The following is a 20234-nucleotide window of genomic DNA, read 5'->3' as shown; positions in this document are numbered from 1 at the left end:
AGGATTCAAAAAGATCCTGAGGGCTAGAGCATTTGTTCTCCTCAATCTAAGAAGACAAAGCGTATTATCAATAAAGTCCTACCTCTGGCATCAAAAAAATCACCATCCCCTGAAGATTCCCACGGTCACAGTGACTGGAGAGAGGAAACCTTGGCACAATGTCAGAAGGGAGGAGAGAGGTGGTCGACCAGCAGCAGCTTGTGAGATGAAGGAGGCATCAGGGAGGATACCAGTGGACAAGGAGAGCCCACAAGTCGGTTGAGAGAGGAGTTGATTGAAAAATGAGGGCTCTCCCAGAGGACAAAAGGGGAAGGGGACCCTTCTCAGATCCTCAAACCAAGGAGAGGACCATGGGCTCTGAGATCCAGCATGGGAGATATACCTTCAAGGTCACTGGTTTTTGTTATTCAGTCAATTCAGTCATGTCTGACTCTTTGTGACCCCATTTGGGTTTTCTTGGCAGAGACATTGGAGTGGTTTGCCATTTCCTTCTCCAGCTCATTTTTACGGATAAGGAAGCTGAAGCAAACAGGATTGAGTGACTTGCCTAAGGTCACCCAGTAAGTGTCTGAGGTCAGATTTCTACTCCGGCCTTTCTGACTATTCACTGCACCACCTACAGCTGTCATGGAGTGCAAATCCCTTATTTGATCAAGGAGGAAACTGAGGCAAATATGAATCCAAGTCTTCCAGACTCCTCATCTGCCCTTTGTACCATTCAGATCTGGAGATCGGAGCTAGGCAAGGCAAAGGAGGTGGGGGTGGGGCCACTGCTGGGAGGGCAGGGGTTGGTGCTGGAAGCCTAGGAGAGGAGGGAAGTTTTGACCCAGCCCGATACAGCGGAACCACAGGCCTGCTAATGACAGTCCCCTTTCCTAGAAGGACAATTTCTCGGGACCAATGACTGTTTGCTCTGGTAGTCACTAATTGGTCCCTGGGAAACAAAAGAGCAGAGACCTGCGCTGCGGGGTGCTCGGGTGGAAGATAAAGGGTGGGGGCTCCCCACTGGGCCATTAGTGCTGGACTTAGAGTTAGCTGGACCTGGGTTCAAACCCTCAGTCTGCTACTTCCGGGCTTTAGGACCCCAAAGTCAATTAGCATCTCTCAGCCTCAACTTCCTCGCCTGTAAAATGGGGATAACAGTTACAGGATTCCCAGGAGGACTGAAGGAGACACCATGCATGGTGCTTTGCCACCCTGAACGTTCCATGGTCAGGTTGGCTCCAAAGCCAGAGGGAAGAAGACGGCTTGAGTCAGGAGCTCCAGAGCAAGCTAGCTGTCTCTCAGCTGTGATGATGGGGTCTGTGTATATTGGGGTGGGTGTTCCCAAAGGTTCTGAAGCTGCACCTGCTTCAAGGGGTCCCCTCTCCTCCACCCAGCCTCCTTTGCCCCCTGGGCATAAGTTTGTCTGTGCACCTGTGCCTGAGCAGGATGCAGGCTGAGGATGGAGAAGAGGAAGGGGGAGTTGTCAGCTAGTGCTGGGGTCTGGGGGAATGAACCCTCCTTCCCTCTCTGTCATGCCTGGGAGATGCTGGTTGGTTGATGCGGTGCTCCTTTCCTATCTCAGTTGCAGGTGAATCTTCTCTCCAAGTTTCTGCTGGTTGCCAAGGCCTCCTATGAGCAAAGGAATTTTTCCACAGCCATGCAGATCCTGGGGGGCCTAGAGCATCTGCTGGTGAGGCAGCTGCCGGTACGTGAGGAGTGCCTAGGTGCTGGTGGGAGGGCTCAGTAGCTGGCTCCCTCAGCCTCTTGGAATTAGCTAATAAGGTTTCTTTTTGTGTCTTTTAAAGGCTTGGAAAATCCTCCCAGCAAAGATTGCAGAAATCATGGAGGAACTGAAGGCTGTGGAGGTACTGGCGAGGGGCTTGGCTCCTTCCCCAGCCTTGAAAGCCAGGAGCCCTAGAACCCAGAATTGTTTGTACCTAGGGTTTGGAGGAGTCAGGGGAAGCAGAGGGGCTGCCTCCAATTAGGGTGGTTACATGGCCGCTTTCGGGGGTCCCAAAATATCTGCACCCTGGACCCAAGCCCTCACTGCTCCACCCTAGTCAAACCATGAAATTATGTAGGTGGGTTTAGACTTCCTGTGCTTGTTGGCTCTGCTGCATGCCTACTGTATGCCCCTGGGCAGGGCACTCATCTACCAGAGGGGCTGTCAGTGAACACAGTAGGATCGTGGCTGTGAGGCACGGGGAAAAGTTCTTTCAACCAGGAACCAGGGTGTTGCTGTCTCTTCCCAAAGGTTCGCAGTCTTGGCTGACAGACAAAAAAGTAGTAATGCACCATTTATCCCAATAAGCACTGAGGAGGCACCTACTATGTGCCAGGCACTCTTCTAGGTTCTGGAGACACCAAGAAAGGGTATGAGGAAGACGTGTAAATGACTGTGCACATACCTCCAGAATATAGAGTAGATGGGCCATTGTTTTAGCCTACCATGTGACCCTGAGCAATGCCCTGGGATCCTGGGTCCCTGAGGATGGAAGGATGGAAAAGTGAGGAAAGAACGACCCAGAAGCAGCATTCATTAAATGCCTGCTGTGTGCCAGGCATTGTGCTGACCAGTGGGGAGCCAAAGACACAAACAAAGCCCTCAGGCAGGTATCCCTTAGCCACCCAGGAAGCTCCAGCAGCCCGGTCACTACTGAAGCTCCCCTGGAGCAGCAATGCAGCTTTCCTCCCCAGGTGTTCCTCAAGAGTGACAGCGTGTGTTTGATGGAAGGCCGAAGGTTCCGAACCCAGCCCACCATCCCATCTGCTCACCTGCTGGCCATGCACATCCAGCAACTAGAGACTGGGGGCTTCACCATGACCAATGGGGCTCACAAGTGGAGCAAGCTGAGGTGTCTGAGGCCCGCAGGCCCGGGGCTGGATGCCTGGTGGGGAGGGGGCGGGCGGGTCTGGGCTGGATGCCTGGGGGATGGGCGGGGGGAGATGCCGCGAGTCCTCGCTGGGTGCCTCGGTGGGAGCAGCCTGGGCTGGATGGTGGAGGGAGGCGGGGTGTCTGGGCTGTTAGCCTGGAAGGAGAGGAGGAGGGGAGGTAGTCCTCGCAGATGCGGGAGGCGGGGCGGGGCGGAGTCCGGGTTGAATGATGGAGGGAGGAGAGGGGCGGGGCGGGGGGGGAGCGTCTGGGCTGGATGGGGGGCGAAGTCTTGGCTGGATGGTGGGGGAAGGGGGCTGGACGCTGGGGAGGTGAGGAGTCCTCGCTGGATGCCTGGGGAAGGAGGGAGGCCGGGCTGGATGGCGGCGGGAGGGGGAGAAAGGAAGGTGGGGGGAGGTCTGGGCTGTTTGCCTGGGAACCCGGGCTGAATGCCCCAAGGGAGCTTCCTTTCTTCTCCGCCCTCCGCCCAACACTCTGTTCTTTCGGTCCAAGGAACATCGCCAAGGTGGTGAGCCAGGTCCACGCGTTTCAAGAAAACCCCTACCCCTTTGCTGCAGACCACAAGCTTCAGTCGTATCTCAAGCAAAGAATCGCGCGCTTCAGCGGGGCCGACATTTCCCTCTTGGCTGCGGACAACCGGGCCAACTTCCACCAAGTTCCCGGTGAAAAACATTCCCGGAAGATCCAGGACACGTTGCGCCGCATGAAGGCCACGTTTCAGTAGCAGCTGATCCCACGCAGGATTCCAAAGCAGGGGCTCGCGGGGACGTGGCCGGGAAGGCTGCCTCACCTCTGGGAGTGCCAATCTTTCCTACCCCCTGAGCTTTCCTGCCCTCTTCCTCAGGCCCTTCCTCTGTCCCCTGCAGCATTCCAGAGCCCAGCCAAAGCTTCGGTGCCACCCAGAGAAAGGGGGTGGGGGCACTAAGAGCGAATGGGGGGAGGGAACAAGGGACAATGCCCGGGACAGCCATCCCATTGTTGTTTTAATCAGGCCTCTATGGTGGTCAGTGTCTGGCAGCTAGGTGGTGCAGTGGACAGAGTGCTGGGCTTGGAGTCAGGAAGATTCAAATCTGCCCTCAGACACTTACTGGCTGTGTGACCCTGGGCAAGTCACTTAACCCTGTTTGCCTCAGTTTCCTCATCTGCAAAATGAGCTGGAGAAGGAGATGGCAAAGCACTCCAGTGTCTTTGCCAAGAAGACCCCAGATGGGGTCACCGAGAGTCTGACATGACTGAAAATTGTCTTGGCCACATGTCCTTTTAGGCTCTGGCTCACCCTGCTTGGTATTCTTTTTTCTTCTCTACAGTGGAAAGACCTTCTGGCCACACCCCCCAAGGACATGCTAAGCCTCCCTGAGCCCCTGCTCCCTTCCTCCCTGGGCTCCTTGGGCATCTCCCTGCTCCCATCTGAGAGAGTCTCAGCTGGAGAGCCACAGATAGAGGGTAGGGGGATAAGTTCCTTTGTCCCATGGGCCAGGACCCCCCTGGGCACCCAGAGCCAGGTCCAGGGGAGATCAAGCCCCTGCTGGAAATTCAAATTGATTTCACACCACTGATTCATGATGCCTCCTACTGCCCCCCTCCCCCCACCCTGCAATGTCCAGCAACAGGGAGATCGAGGCTGTGTTCCGGCAGGAGTCCCCTAGTTGCTTGCCAAGGGTGCCAAAGCCCATCTGAACCCTGAAATGCCTCTTATCTGGGCCTCCTGCCCATCTTCAAATCAACTTTCATATGCCCCCACCAGGCCCCATACCCAAGAAGACTTTAGTCAGCTTTGAGTTAAGCCCCCAAGGGCTCCCAGGAAGTGCTCAGTACTGGCCAGCTCCCCTTATTCCTGAGCACCAGGGGTGGGCTCCCAGTGATCTGTACCACCACATGCATGGGCACTGGAGAGATGAGGCTTTGGCCTCAGGTCTCCACAAGGAACAGGGAGATTGGGGTATTCCTTGGGCATCTCCAGTTATGACTCCCTCTGGCAGGTCACTGGGTAGCTCCAGCCCTGCCCCACTGTGATCAGGGCAGGGAGTACTTGGTCACCCATTTCTGGGAGAGATGGATGACCACTGTAGGGACAGTGGAGGACACTGTCCATGTGTGAGGTCCAGCAGCCCAATGAAATGCCAAGGCTATGCAAGCAGAAAACAGCTTTGCATGGGTGTCGCTGCTGCTATGAGGTATGCATCTGTGTGCACACACACATACATACATACCCACCACCCTGGCCAGGCCTGGGACCAAGTTTAAAGGATGAGTCTCCTCAAGGCCCATCTTGCTTTGGGCCTCCTCCCACTGCTAAAGTCATCCCTGGTGGCTGTTTCCATCCCAACACAAAAGACAGACTAGCCTGAGGGAGGCTGCCTCTGGCTCCTCCCCTTCTCCATCTGCTAACCTGTGCGGCTTTGTTCTCAATACCCTCCTCCAATAATCCTCAAAGCCCTGGACCTGTTCCTGCCTAGAGTGACTTTCCAAAGTAGCCTGGCACCCTGCTTTTGGCCTCAATGCATGCTCACCAGCTCAACTGTAACAATCGGTGCCTCGCTGCTGCTTAGGGCAAAGACTAGCTCCTCGTCCTCTGAGACAGAACCAAGCATACCCAGGCTCCCTTCACTCCCAACTCTGCTGGAATGAATACCTTCTCCTCATGTAAAACTTACCTCCTCCCATTAGTCAGGCCAAGAGTATTCTCTCAGGGTGCCCGGGGTCTCTGAGGAAAGTGGTTGGTCTCTCCTCTTGGGGAGTCCTGACTCTGGTGCGAACCCTACCATCAGGGATCACATTGATATTGATGTCCCACTGGGAGAGCCCACGGGCTCTCTCAATTTCCTATCCATTATCTTGGGAGATTGACTCTAGGGATTTAATGAGTCCATGCATAGCCTACTTTGGGGATGGAGTGGGCAGACACCAGGGGAGCTGGCTCCAGCCTGGCCAGGGAGCAGACCCCAAGGGCCCTGCCAAACCCAGAACCAGATTTCCCTCACCCAGGAAGAAGGAAGAAAAGTCTTTACCAACACAAGATTCTGACCCTGAGGTAGAAGAGAGCCTGAAATACAATTCACGGGTCAGACACAGCCCTGTCAACCACCTCTAACCATGGCAGGGACCCTCAGGGAGGAAGCCCTCGAAGCATTACCAACTGTTGGCCCAGCAGTTTTCAAACAAGCCAGTGATCTAGGACCAATCCAGTACCTAGAGTCTAAGGCACCCCTCCTTTGGGCCTTATACATTCGTCTTCCCCAGCCCCCCGCCACCAATGTCTCCCTCTTATTCCTGTATTACCTTTTCCTTTTTCTGTCCCCTTTGGTTTTAAGGTTTGAAACAGCTCTGGGATGTCAGGTTGTCCCTTTGTGTGTCCACATGGCTCAGCCTCCACAGCCTTCCTTTGTGCTCCTCTCCCCACCCCTGCCCATCTCCTCCAGCTGAGATTCCTTGGCCCACACCAGCATGGCCAATGCTCAGGCTCACGCAATGTTCTTGCCTGCGTGTGTGTGCGTGTGTGTGTGTGTGTGTGTGTGTGTGTGTGTGTGTGTGTGTGTATCCCAAGGGAGGCTTCCCCTTTCACCAGAGGGATAAGCAGGTCAGCCTGGACCACAGGGCCCTGCCCACCAGCCATCTGCTTTGTTTTGGGTTTGGTCTAGCCCAGGTCCACCCCTGAGCCTGGACCAGAGAGGGCAGGCAGTACAGACTCAATTTAGTGATGGCTTTGCCTTTCTTGGGGAAGTGAAGGCGCTGTTCACCCCAGCTCTGCTGTCTGCATGTTGTCCAGTCCTCATGCCCCCCTGATTTCTAAATAAAACCATTTGTACCCAGACATGGCTCTGCCTGCCCCGTGTGAGTCCCAGTGGTCCCAGGACTTTCCCTAGCAGAGCAGCCTGGAAGAGCTGGCCAAAAGCCTGCCAAATTGGGGCTTGAAGAAGGATGCTTCCTTTGAATCCCGCATGGGCCTAGGAATCCTCAGATAATCATCTGAGTGGCTCCCGGGCTGGGGCTGGGGCTGGGGACTGACCTATCAGAGCGTAAGTCAATGTGATGTCCTGGCTACAGCACAGGCTGAGGCCTCTGGCAGAACTGGGCTTGAATCCCACCTGGCACATGCCCTAGCTGTGTGACCCTGGAGAGATCACTTAACCTCCCTCAGTCTCCTTGACTGTAAAATGTCTCATAAGTCCTCTCTGCCCCATCATCCCACAGCCAGTCTAGCTCCATCTTCACCTCAGAGTTCTAGGAATACACTGAAAGTTTTAAGACATCTCTAATGCTATCAGCTTGGCAGATGAGATGAGGGGCTTGGCAGGAAAGAAGGTGAATGGGAGAAGAGAAGAAAGGAAGGGGATCAGAGAAAAGGCCAGAAGGTCTTAGTCCCTTTCCTTAAAAGTAAAAGGCAAAGAACCTTCCTGGCCAGAAAGGGAAGGCTCTGGAGCCCCAATCATGCCCCTCCGGCCCTTTGGGGACCCTGAACTAAGCTGCCTTGCCTTTCTGAGTCCATCCTCTTTTGTAATAATGCTTGGCCCCCCTCCTGGGGAGCTGAGGATTGACAAAATTAGAAATGACCCATATGATGGATTCTTTGGAAGGTCTGGAGCTGATGTCACCACTGCTGCCCACTGCCCAGCCCCTGCAGATGGAGGCTTCACTTCTGACTGTTAGGGCTTTCTCCAGCTATCCAGCACCAACTACTGCTGGGAAAACTTGTTTCTGACCTGGAGCAGCTTCTGCTGACTCAACCCTCCCACTCTCTCCCTCTCCATCTCCACTGATTGGTGCTAACACAAAAGAGGAGAGAGAGGAAATCTGGGAAATGGTCAGGCAGTTCACAGGTCCCCATTTCTCTCTCAAGCCTAATGAGACTTCGCCAACGAGAGCAGAAGGATCAGAGATCCCATCCTGCATCTCCACTGTCCAGCCAGCAAGTGTTCAAGAAGCCAGATCCCTCTTGGGCTCAAAGTCTGAAAGTCAGACCAGAGCTAAGGCACAAAGGACTACAGCCCATGGGCAATGCCTAGGTGCTGCCCTCTGGGCTCTAGCCAACATGGCACCCCTGTAAAGGCCCACAACGTGTTGAAGAGGGTGGGCAGGGGTCCAGAAGGGGGAGCCAGCCAGCTGGGTGGGGAAAGTGCAGCCTTCTGGCCATTGGCTTTCCAGCCTACACACAAATAGTGCTAAGGGAAAGGGAGGATATGTGAGAGAGTAAGTGTCAAGGAAAAGAAATGGAGCTGATTCGAGGTTTGGAGAGAGCTCAGAATGGGTGCTGGGTAATACAAACAGGCATCACCCTGCAAGGCGGGGGGGGGGGGGGGGGGGGGGGGGAGGGAAGGAAGGGTGTCTATGCAGCCTGGGGCTCAGTGCCCATCCACTCAGTGCCAAGCAAGACTTGGGGAGCTATGGGGATGGCCTGAATGAAATGAGATGACTGAATGGATGTTCTGGGTCATTCCTACATGACCGTGGACCTAGAGCTTGGATTAAGAGGAAGTGGAGAAAAACTTGGGGGCCTATTGTGAAGTGGGTGCATAGTGATCAAGAGAGCTGATTGATTACATGTGTACTGTGTTAACCTGGAGACTCGGGGAGAGTCTACAAAATGAGCACCTTCACTAAAGTCCTTCCATGGCTTCCTAGGGGATGGAGGTGATTCTGGAAGTCTCCGCAGGTGGATAGTGGCACATTTGACCTCAGCCCTTATGAGGGAGGGCTCTGAATCCCAGCTGTTTCACGTGCTCTCCATGAGCCCTGACTCACTCCCTCTCACCCTCTGAGCCCCACTTCATGGTGTCTTCATCTGTAAAGGGGGGAGACTGGCTTCCTTGGCCCCTAAATCTAGGATCCAATGGTCCTATGAGGGCTTGGGCATTATAGAGGGGTCAGCCTAGTTCTACAGGCTGGGGGTGGAGAAAGGAATTCTTTTAGCTGGTCCTGAATGCCCAGAGGACTAAATTCTGGGTCGGAGGAGAACTTTAGAGCCCAGGAAACAATGTCTCTGCCCATCTCCCTCTCTTCCTCTCCCCTCTATCTCTCTTCATTTCTGGCAGTTTCTGTCTCTGTCCATCTCTCTCCCTTTCTCTCCCCCCTTCTTTTCCCATCCCCCCACCCTTCCTTTCTCCATCTCCTTCCTCTCCTTCCTGCTTTCTCTATCTCTCCCTCCTTTTCTTCCCACCATCAATCTCTCCCCTCTTTCTCCATCTCTCCAGCTCTATCTCTCCCTTCTTTTCTTCCCACCATCAATCTCTCCCCTTTCTCCATCTCTCCAGCTCTATCTCTCCCTCCTTTTCTTCCCACCATCAATCTCTCCCCTCTTTCTCCATCTCTCCAGCTCTATCTCTCCCTTCTTTTCCCTACCTTCTCCCAATAGATTGAGAGGGTACAATGGAAAGAGCGGCTCTACATTTAAAGTCATACGAAGAAAGTGCTTTCGCTGTATATCCCACAGGAGCTTCACTCTACTTCTGACATGGGGGCTTGAGCTGATCACTCCCTCTAACCACAGGGTCCCTCGGAGTTCTGTCTTGAGCCCTTTTCCTCTCCCTCTATACAGTGACCTCATCAGCTCCCAATCTCTATCCTGCCCCAATCTCTAGGCTAACCTCCAAACTCACATCTTCAACAGCCTTGCAGACATCTTAAATTCAATATGTCCAAGACAGAAGTCATTCTCTTCCCTGCTAAGCCCTCTCCTTCTCCCTGTCCCACCTTCTGGTCTCCTCCCAAACTCTCAGGCTACCCACCTAGGGGCCATCCTCACTCTCATCCCCCAGATCCAAGCTGCTGCTGAGGCCTAGCAATTTTACTTGGGCCTCAGCTCTCGAATGCTCTGGTCCAGGCCTTTATTACCTCCTGCCTGGACTAGGGCAGTAGCTGCTGGTGGGGAGGGAGGGTCTGCCTGCCTTAGTCTCTCCCCTATCCAGCCCATCCTCCATTCAGCTACCAAAGGGATCTTTCTAAAGTACGAATCAGAACATGTCACCCCCTACTCAATTACTGCCAGTGGCTCCCTATGGCCTCTGGGGCAAAACAAAATGTTGTTTGGCCTCCAAAGCTTCCTCCTTTCTTTCCAGTCTGCTTACACCTTAGTCCCAGACTCCTATTCTTCAGTCTGATGTCACCGGCCTCCTGGCTGCTTATCCCACAAGACCATTTGATGGGGCCCTAGTGACAGACCCCTAAAAGGCCTTGGACTTTCCCACATGGCCCAAGTCCCTGTCATGCACCTGGGGCACTAGCCCTTCCCAGTTAACAACCGTTTCAGCTTCCCTTTCGTTGTGACCACTCCTTGATTCCATCTAGACCCATTCCTTGACCAGTGTATATAAGTGTCCATCTTGCCCTCATTAGATGGCTCAGATTCTTAAAATCTTGCCCACCTCAACCAGTGTTTTAATAAACCTTGTCTCGGACAGGCTTGAGTCAAATTCTTTTGAGGTGGGACCTTTGTCTTTTGCCCTTGAATCTTGGGGTTCCCAGCACCTGTAGACCTCAACACCTCCACCTCTCTGGCTATGTCCAGGCCCAGAATGCTCTCCCTCCTCTGCTCTCATTTTCCCTCCTCCTTTAAGTCCTAGCTAAAACTCTCACCACCTTCCCCAACCACTCTCCTCCAGAACTTTCCCTTGGTTCATCCCCCCCCACCCCATTTATCATGTATGGAGTTTATTTGTACACATCTGTTTGCACGTGGTTTCCCCCTTAGATTGAGAGCTCCATGATGGAAGGGACTGTCTGTGTGCCTCCTTTTGTAAGCCCAGCATGAGGCACAGTGGCTGGCACACAGTAGGCATTTTGCTATGGATCAATGGGCTGATTCCTTCACTGCTGGGGTCCAGTGGGCTGGGGCAGGTAGACATGACTCTGGCCTGTCCTTATAATGCTTTTCTGTTTTAGGTGAGCTCCAGAAGGGCAGGAGACTGGGCTTCCTAGCATCCTGGCATCTGGGATCTGTAGGAATGAGGCCTCATCAGGCCCCACAGAGTGAACTTGGGGGGATCGATTCTATGGAACATTGTGCAGAGTCAGCCCATCCCTCCTCTCCCCAAACCAAGGGGCTGGGTCCCAGAGACATCTGGGAAGCCTTGTGGGAGCGGCTGCTGAGCAAGCAGAGAAAAACTGATAGATAAACCATCAAAGAAGGAAGCCCTGAGAACTCTGATCTGGGCAATGAGCAGCCAGGAATCCAGAGGGCTGGTAATGAAGCAGGCCCAGCTTCCTTCCTCATCATCGTCATCTTCACTGAGTTTTCCTCAGCTTTGGTGACTGCCCTCCACACCACCACACACTTGTCTCTGTCTCTCTCTCTCTCTCTGTCTCTCTCTGTCTCTCTCTCTCTGTCTCTCTCTCTGTGTCTCTCTCTCTCTCTCTGTCTCTCTCTGCCTACCCACTGATCTCAGTTCCCCGATCATCCCTCCCACTCAGTGGGGAAAGGTCCTCGCTCCATTGGCTTGAGGCTTCAATGGCTAATTCTCTGCAGATGACTCCCACATCTTTGAGACCAGTACTCAGTTTCACACTGCCCGAGAGCCCTTCCTGGATATCCTGTGGCATCTCCAGCTCAACACAGTCCTAAGTCCTAAATGAAATTCACTGTGTTTCCTCCAAGGCCCCACTCCCCCACCATTAAACACCCCTACCGCCAATAAGGCCGATCCACCCTCTCTCACTGCAGCCAAACCCAGCCCTTTCTGCCTCCATGCAGCGCTCTGCTTCCTGTTTCCTTTCTACTCAAACCACTCAGTATGCCCTAACCACTCCCCTGACTGGAGAAGGGAGAGGAGGAGGCATTCATGTGGCACCTACTATGGTCCAGTCTTACTGGATCTTCACGACAACGGCCAGTAGGTAATTGCCATTTTACAGATGAGGACACGGAGGCAAGGAGAGTTAAGTGACTTACCCAGGGTCACATAGCTAGTCACTGTTGCCAAATCTGAACTCAGATTTGGTGAATCTTCCACCAGCTGCCTCTATTAGCTTTCTAAGCAGTACCCCTGCCTCCAGTCTTTCTTCTTTCCAATCTATCATTGACCCAGTGGCCAAACTGCTATCCATACAACCAAAAGTCTTTGAGGGCCCAAGGTCAACTCTGGTCTATGATCAAGCCCTCTGTGACAGGACTCCAGGCCTGGGACACTGGCCATGGTCTCTTTGTTGCCTCTCTCCTATTCATTAAAGGTCCCTGAGTGGGGACAGGATAAACCTCGGTCTCCCTGGCTGTTCTCTCCCCAGGATGCTCTCCCTCCTCTCCTCCTCCTCCACCTTCAAGACTTTCCTCCTGCTCTAACCATAGAGCCCCCGGGAGGTATAAAGATGGCCTTTGATGAAGTCCTGTAAATAGCAGAAACCCCAGGTCATGAAGCCAACCAAGTCTGAAGGGGCTGGACCCTAAGTTTCAGAGAAACCTGTGCTTTTCTAGGAAGTCAAGCAAGTAAGAGTCTGGGGAAGATGCAGGTCAACAATTCAGAGGCCACTGAGGTCCCTAAGTGACAACTCCTCAGGCTACAAGAGCACTGAACCGACACACGCTGGCCCTAAGGTCACCCAGATGCCTAGACCAAATTCCCAGGCTCAAAGACCGTCAAAACTTACTCCAAGCTGGCCAGAATCACTGACCCCAAGGTCAGCCTAAGCGACCAAGCTACAGGCCTCAAGGTTACTAAACCCACCCATCCTGAGGCAGCCTGACAGGGCCACTGGGGCTAAGGCTAAATCCCAGGTCATTGAGTGTGACCCCAAGGTCACCAATCCCATCTAATCTAACGTTTCACTTAATAATTAACTAACTCCTCCCCCTTGCCCTGCAAGCCATCATTCAAACCGAATTCCCCATCACCCACTGCCCAATTCTTCATCCCCATTTCCCCCTTCCACTATGCCCTCTGCAATGCCTGCTCTGGAGGCAACAAGCCTGCTTTCATCTTAAGTCTTTCCCTTTGCTCTTCCTTCCACCTCTGGCTCTCATTAAGCCCTGGCTCCTACCTGAGGGCTCCCAACTGAGGCTCCCACTTGAGTGCTCCCACCTCAAGGTTCCCACCTGAGGGCTCCACCTGTCCCAGGCCTCTCTAGGCCACTCTGGTGGTGCTTGATACCAAATGCTCCATCATTCCTTCCTACCCTACCCCCTCCAGCCTTCCTCCTGAATCCAACCTTTTCTTTCTGTGGACTTTGGTATCTGGGCTGGTCCACCAACTGGACCCTCCGTGTCTGGGCTCCAGGGCATTCCTCTTGGCTTCCCCCAGACTCTCCATCTCCACCTCTCAACTTAGCCTCGAAGTCCGATCTTCTACCGGAAATCTTTCCCAACCCTTTCTAATTGTGAAGCCATCCTACTGATCATCTCTTTATCCAGCCTGTAGCTCGTTTGTACATAGGTGTGTGTTTGTTTCCTCCCCCATTAGATGGACAGCTCCCATGAAGAAGGACTGGCTTTTGCCTTCCTTTGTATCCCAAGCTTTTAGCGAAGTATGTAGTAGGCACTTAATAAATGCTTATTGACTGATTCCAAGGCAGCCAAACCCCAGGCTATCTGTCCTAAGGCCACAGAAGCTAAGGCCAACAAAACAGACTCTTCCAGAGCAAAGGACCCAGCCCATTTCAACCCTAAACAGTAGCTTTCTTCAGAGTACCCACATTCCTGACTTTGTACAAACAAAGGAAATGGAGGGACCGGGGAAGAAAGAGAAGCTTCCCTGAGCTCCGAGCAGGTGTCAGGAAGCATGTTCCCCTCCCCCATCTCTTCCAATTTCCTCTAAAAAAATGCTTTGTGCACATTTGCCTGAGTTTGCCAGGGTGTCTCTGGAGAACGGCCACTCTCCAGGGTTGGGGCTCCGCTTTTTGTCTGCTTCTGGTTTTAGTCTTAGCCTAGGAGCAAAGAGACAGTTAATGGGATCTATTTTTAGTGCTTTTCTATCTGCAAAACCCAATAAACCACATTTTTTTTGCCTATAAAATGGAGTCTTTAATCCCCATCAGCCCAACTCAGGAGGTGGAGGAGTAAATGAGACCCAGTGCAGTGGCTTGATACAAAGAGTCTTTGTCCTTCCCATTTTCTGGCCCTGAGGCCTGCATTCCAGCTTGGGAGCTACGGCCCACCCCTCCTCAGTGCGCATGCTCTGGCCCGCCAGACTTTGTTGGGGGGAGCTTGGGAAGTAGGGAGGGGCTTTGTTCCCTAACTCTTAGCAAAGCTCCTCCAGCTCTGACTCTCAAGCCCAGCTCACCTCCTTCCCCAATCTTGCCTGTAGAGGCTCTGTCCTGGGTCCTACCCACTAGGCTCTCGTAGCTGATAATAACGGCTGGTATTCTTGTGCTGCGAAGAGGCTTGAAAACCATTTTCCCCACGACCACTCTGGGATTGTGGGTGTTGTTATTATCCTCATTTCACATATGAGGAAACTGAGGCACAGAGAAATAGCCCAGGGTTACACCACTCCCAAGTATCTGAAGCTGGATTTGAACTCAGGTCTGGCCATCATTGTCCATTAGCTAGTTGTTTAGTTTCTCTCTCTTGATGAGCGCATCAGCACGTAATTTTTACCCACAGACTTACATACCACTTTACACATATCTCAAGTGATTCTAACAACCCTGTGAAATATTATAATAAACAAGCTATCATTTTCCCATTATAAACTATCATAATTAATAAACTGTTAAGGAAGTTGCAATGGAACCAGCTTCCCCTTTCTCAGGGCAAGGGAATATGCATTCATTAAGTGGCTACTGTGTGCCATTCCCCTCTACGTCCCTCCACATTTTTTGCACATCTCTCCAGCCATTGCCTAGTTCAACTGTTCTCCCCTGGAATATCACAGTGGCTTCCTTCCTCACTGTGTATCTCCTGCCCATCCTTTAACATTAATATGCTTCCCATGACATCATAAAGATGCTAATCATGCAGTGCCAGAGTCTCAAAGGAGCTAGAAGGTCCTGCCTCAATGGAAAGATTCAAGGCACTGTGCCCAGTTCACAGTAGGCATTTAAATACATACTTGTTCCCTGTCCCTATTGCAGCAGGAAGAGGTAACAGACAGGCAGCCGTCAGCTACCCTGCAGCATCCCTCCCACACAGCTCATTCCCTAGCGCCCACATCCCGTTGCCTAGGAAACCGTGTTGCGCAGCAGGTGATTTCTCCTCACTGCTGCTTCTAGCTCAGGCACTGGCTTTCTTTCCAAGCCCCTCCCGCCCCAGTTTGTCCCAAAGGTGCAGGAATCATTATGTGTGCGTTGATGGTTCTGCAAAGCTTGTCTCCCCATTAAAATGTAAACTCTGGAGGGCAGGCACCTCTGGATCTGAGGCCCGGGCCAGACCAAGGGGATGCTTCATAAAGGGTTGGTGACTGAAGCCTCCCCAGCTCCACTTTTCCTAGTGAGCCTGCTTTGTTTTGTTTTTCTCAAAGAAACCTTTAGAGCCACAGCCCTTTCTTTCCGCACAGCACCTAAGCAATACTGGTCACGTGCTGAGGGGAAGGGCAGACTGATTGATAATGAATCCTCAAGGGAGGACTGGGAGTTGGAGGCTCCCCACTCCACAGCCCCCCCTCCCAGGCTTTCACTGAAGGGGTTCATTAAGCCCTTCACTACCCAGAATGCCAAGAATATTGACCTTTACAATCCCACAGTCTCCTTCCTCTCCTAACCCATAGCAACTACAACCCATAGCAACCACCTAGGGAGGTTGCGAACTGGGCCATACAGCTGAAAGTGGCCTCTCCAAAGGTTCTGTTTCTGTCAGACTCTCTCCCCAAGCCAGGCTGAGCCCCCTAGGGTCAGCCACCAAATCTCCAGGACATTAGCATCCCAGCCATTTTTCTGGAGTTGTCAAGGAGTTGGTGACCCCTCCTTCCCGTTTGGTGTTTCCTTCCCAGAGTTTTCTGGACATATGGCCTCTTGATCCCACTCCACGTCAGCTCCTCTCCCAGCCCCAACTCCCTCACTTGGAGGAGCTCTAGGAGCAGAGAGAGCTAGAAAGGGCCTCAGAGGTCACCTTGTCCAAACTTTTCATTTTCCGGAGGGGAAACTGAGGCCCAAGGCCCCATGCCCCATAGGTAGTAAGTAGGTAGGATTGATCCCAGAGCTTCTTACTTCCTTCCCCCCTCCTCCCATTCCATCCCAGGTTTCCTGGATTCATAAAGAACTGGGAATGGGGAGGGAGAGAAGAGGAGAGAAGTGAGGGATCCTGATATTGGAACCTCTAAATGTGCAGATCTCTGTAGGGTCTCTTCTTCACTGGCCTCAGCTCAGGGCCTGAGCTCCCCCATCCCCCACCTCCACATGTCTTCCAGTGGCTCGACATTTTGGATTAAGGATGCTAAAACCAGGACCTTGCTAGCCAGCCTTTGATCTCCTACCAGAGGAGGGGAGGGGCTGGAAGGAAGTTGTTTGTTCCTGGGATTTGGTGTGTGCTGGGGGGAGCCCATCCAGAAAGCAGGCGCCAGCACACCAGGGAGGAGGCCTGGTGGCATTTGACAGGACCGTCTGAGGGAGATATGGCCAGCCAGACCTGGGCTTTGGGTACTTGCTGCTGAGTGGGACTGCTTGGGGTGGAGGCACACCTGAACATTGGCAAGGTACCTGATGTGCCTCACTTTGATGCCGTCACCTTCCCCTGGATTCCTCTTCCTCCTGGGGTGGGGGGGGGAGGGGCGGGGCAGGGTGCCGGTGAGTGGTGTACACAACTAACTGAAAGCAACCTGCCCTCCCCTTCTTCAGTCTTCCCCCTGCCTTTGTGTGCATTGATTTGGCCCCCAGCAGGATTGCTGCCTGATCCCTCATCTCTTCTCTGTACACATGTGGTATCCAAGGAGGCTTGGAGAGGCACTGTTGCAGCTAGTATTTCTATGTTACATACTGAGTGCCTTGCACTGGCTAAATGCTTTTGTTCTTGTTCAATCCTGTCCAACTCTTCATGACCACACTAGGGCAAAGATGCTGGAATGGTCTGCCATTTCCTTCTCCAGTTCATTTGACAGATGAGGAAACTGAGGCAAACAGGGTGAAGTGACTTGCCCAGAGTCACACAGCTAGTAATTACCTGAGGCAGGATTTGAATTCTGCTCCTCCAGACTCCAGGCCCAATGCTCTAGCCACTGCACCACCTGGTTGCCCAAATACTTTACAAATATTATCTCATTTGAACCTCCCAACAACCCTCCTTCCCATTTTATAGTTGAGGAAACTTAAGCTGAGGTTAAGTGACTTGCCCAGGGTCACAAAGCTAGCAAGTGTCAGAGGCCACATTTGAATTCAAGTCTTCCTGTATCCATCTCACTGCACCATCTAGGACAGCAAGGGCAGGATAGGACAGGACAAGACCCACAGACAGCCTGAGATGAGGTGAGGGGCTGGGAGTCAGACTTGGCTTCAAAGCCCACAGGCTCACCTCCCTGAGCTTTTGGCACCTCTAAGACTCTATACCCTGAAAAGACCTGCACTCTGAACTGGGGGGGAGGGCACAGGGGTCCCCACCCTGATGAAATCACAGCAGTACTGGCCACAGTTGGGTGTTTCTTAGAAATCATTTCCCACTCCCTCAGTGTTACATCCTCAGGAGTGTTACATCCAGTAGAGGGAGCCATTACCTTCTACTCTCCTCTAAGAGGAGACAGACCCCCCACCACACACACACCTTCCTGGATAGGTGATGGTGTCCAGCCTCTGGGAGAGATAGCTAGGCCTCCCCCACTACTAAAACAATTAGGCTGCCCAATCCCATTAGTCTGACCCATAAACAATGGTCTCATTCCTTTCCAGCCCAGATTCCAAGGCTGATCCCCTGGCCCTTGCCCCTGGGGCCAGGAATCCTGGGAAGTGGCTCCACTGGAAATCCACAATTAGTGAAGGGGTTGCTTTGGCCTTGGTCTCCGGGCTCACTGCCTGTCCTGCCCAGGTGCCCTCCAGAGAAGGAAAGGCTCTTTCTAAATCCCTCCTCCTCCCCTCTAGGGAGTCAACACTTGAAAGGCCTTAAGGTGGCCCTTCAAAACCACCAGAGCTGTCCAATGTGCTTATAAGCATTTCTTAAGTGCCTGTGATGGCCCACTGGAAGTTCAGCCCCAAATCACTCCTTAGCTTTTCTTGGTGTCATTGCTGGAAGCCCCAGAAAATTTCACTGACCACAGGCACAGCATTTCTACTTGTGGGTGGGACAGGGAGACAGAAGATTGGCAGGCTGGCTCTGTGACCCTTCATCCTCTCCCCAAGCAGAGCTTGTTTTCTACAAGTTGGGGAGAAGGTGTTGTGTAGTCTTCTTAGGCTGTGGAAATGCAAATGATTGTCAGACTGGTTCTGCCCTGGCTCCTCAAGTGGAGTGAGCTAACAATTCAATCACTTTATCTCAAATGAGATAATGTATGCAAAGTGCTTTGCAAAATTGCGACCCGAGGCTGTGATTATTCTGACAAGCCTTGGGCCCCAGATGGGGGGAAGGGAGAGGAGAGCTTCATCCACAATTAAATGGGTTCAGTTTCGGCCTCACTTTCTTTGAGGTTAAAACCCACCCACTCAGGGAATAGTCTTAGGACACCCAGAGCACTGGAGCCAGCTTAATGATTCACTATCTTTCTCGGCCAAGTAAGAGTGAACTGCCTTCCTCACCTTCGGGCCAAACCTCACCTGCTGCATTTGAACCTGAGACTCGAGGCCCCTTTCAGCTGCCCCCATACTCATTTCAGGCAGTGACGGGGACATTGTAACTTCTAAAGGTCTTAGAAGCCTGTTTTTTGAGTATACCAGGGACTCTTTCTAGAGATAAGGGTGCTCCCTCCCCTAAGGTGTAATTAGACCAAAATCTAAACTCGAGCTCGAGAGCACATACACACACACACACACACACACACACACACACACCTAATTCAGTGCTTGAGAATCCAGGCAGACACAATATCTCTGAATTTTAGACCTAGAAGGACTCCCAGAAATCCTCCCATTCAACCCTTCCATTGGACAGTTATCAAAATTGCACCCAAAAAAGAACATCAGCCCTTGGGGTAGTGATCCCAAAGCACCACTGTGCTTTGGTCCTTTCTCCTTAGTCCTTACTTTCCAAGATCACAGAACCATAGCTCTGGAGTTAGAAGGGATCCTCTAGTTCTTCCAGTCCGATCCTCCCATTCTACAGAGAAGGACACTGAGGCACCCACTGAGAAGTTAAATGACATGGCCACATTAACCACATTAAGAGGCAAAGCCAGGGTCTGAATCCCTGTTGTCTAATTCTTTGCACTAGGTCTTAGTATTTTTACTTACTCTCATATTCACCCTTTTTTGTCATAGTCGTTTTTTTGTTTTGTTTCATTCTAGTCCATTGTATTCCTCCCCAGGTCTAGGTTGTCAACATTCTTCCCAAAGCACTCCTTACCCTGGTTGCCCAGGATCACGGGGTTCAATCAGGACCTGAAGAACCACCCTCCCCCACCCCCATCCTCTAGCCCTTGTCCTCCTCACTATCCAGGTGGAGAAGCTGAGAACCAGCCCAAGAGGAGGCTGAAGGAACATGCTGAGAACTCACAGAGAATGAGGGATAGGATGGACCAGGATTCAAATGTTCACATACATATGGACTTGCATATAAGTCAATAAACCTTAAGCACTTACCATGTGCCAGGCATTGTGCTAAGTGCTGGGGATACAAAGAAAGGTAAAAGACAGTCCCTGACCTCAAGGAACTCATGGTCCAATGAAGGAGACAACAAGCAAACATGTCCAAACAACCTCCATGCCAAATAAATAGGAAATAATCAACCTGGGGAAAGGCTTTCTGTAGAAGGTGGAATTTTAGTTAAGACTTAAAGGAAACTAGGCAAAGCTCGGAGGCAAAAGTGAATTGGGAGAGCAACCAGGCACTGGGGGCAGCCCTTGAAAATATCCAGAGCTAAAAAGAGGAGAATGTCAGTTCAGCTCTGTGCCACTGCTCAGATCCTCTCCCTCTCTCTCTCTCTCCCTCTCTCTCTTTCTCTCTCTCTCTCTCTCATTTGTGTGTGTGTGTGTGTGTGTGTGTGTGTGTGTGTGTGTGTTTGTGTGTGTAGGGGGGTAATGTTAAAGACCAGAAAGGTAGGAGGGGCAATTTATGAAAGACTTTAAGTGACAAAAAATTTTATATTTGATCTTGGAGGTGATGGGGAGCTGTGACTAGTCAGAGCTGTGATTTAGGAAGATAATTTTCACAGGTAAGAGAAGGATGCACTGGAGTGAGGAGAGACTGGTAGTCAGACCAAAGCTATTGCAGTCATCCAGGTGTGAGGTGATGAGGGCCTGCACTAGGGTGGAGGCATTGTCAGAAGAGAGAAAGGGACATATGTGAGAGATGTGATAAAAGTAAAACCAACAGGCCTTGGTATGGTTGGCTATGGGATGTGAGAGAGAATGAGGAGCTGAAAAT

At 52.1% G+C, this 20234-nt stretch overlaps 1 protein-coding gene across 1 annotated transcript in view; it reads left to right on the top strand.

Moving 5' to 3' along the window:
• The window catches only part of KNDC1 (kinase non-catalytic C-lobe domain containing 1), a 100688-nt gene extending 96920 nt beyond the window's left edge, over positions 1-3768 (top strand). Inside the window, exons 27-30 of the mRNA XM_036737117.1 lie at positions 1568-1690; positions 1791-1850; positions 2683-2840; positions 3371-3768. Coding sequence (XP_036593012.1) covers positions 1568-1690; positions 1791-1850; positions 2683-2840; positions 3371-3602 — 573 coding nt within the window. The 3' untranslated portion in view covers positions 3603-3768. The remainder of the gene's footprint in view (positions 1-1567; positions 1691-1790; positions 1851-2682; positions 2841-3370) is intronic.
• The last annotated feature ends 16466 nt before the right edge of the window (positions 3769-20234 follow it).

The sequence above is a fragment of the Trichosurus vulpecula genome, chromosome 8 (assembly GCF_011100635.1).
Source record: "Trichosurus vulpecula isolate mTriVul1 chromosome 8, mTriVul1.pri, whole genome shotgun sequence".
NCBI classification, from domain to species: domain Eukaryota; kingdom Metazoa; phylum Chordata; class Mammalia; order Diprotodontia; family Phalangeridae; genus Trichosurus; species Trichosurus vulpecula.
Note: the sequence above shows the minus strand (reverse complement) of the source record. Positions and strands in the feature narration are given on the sequence as shown.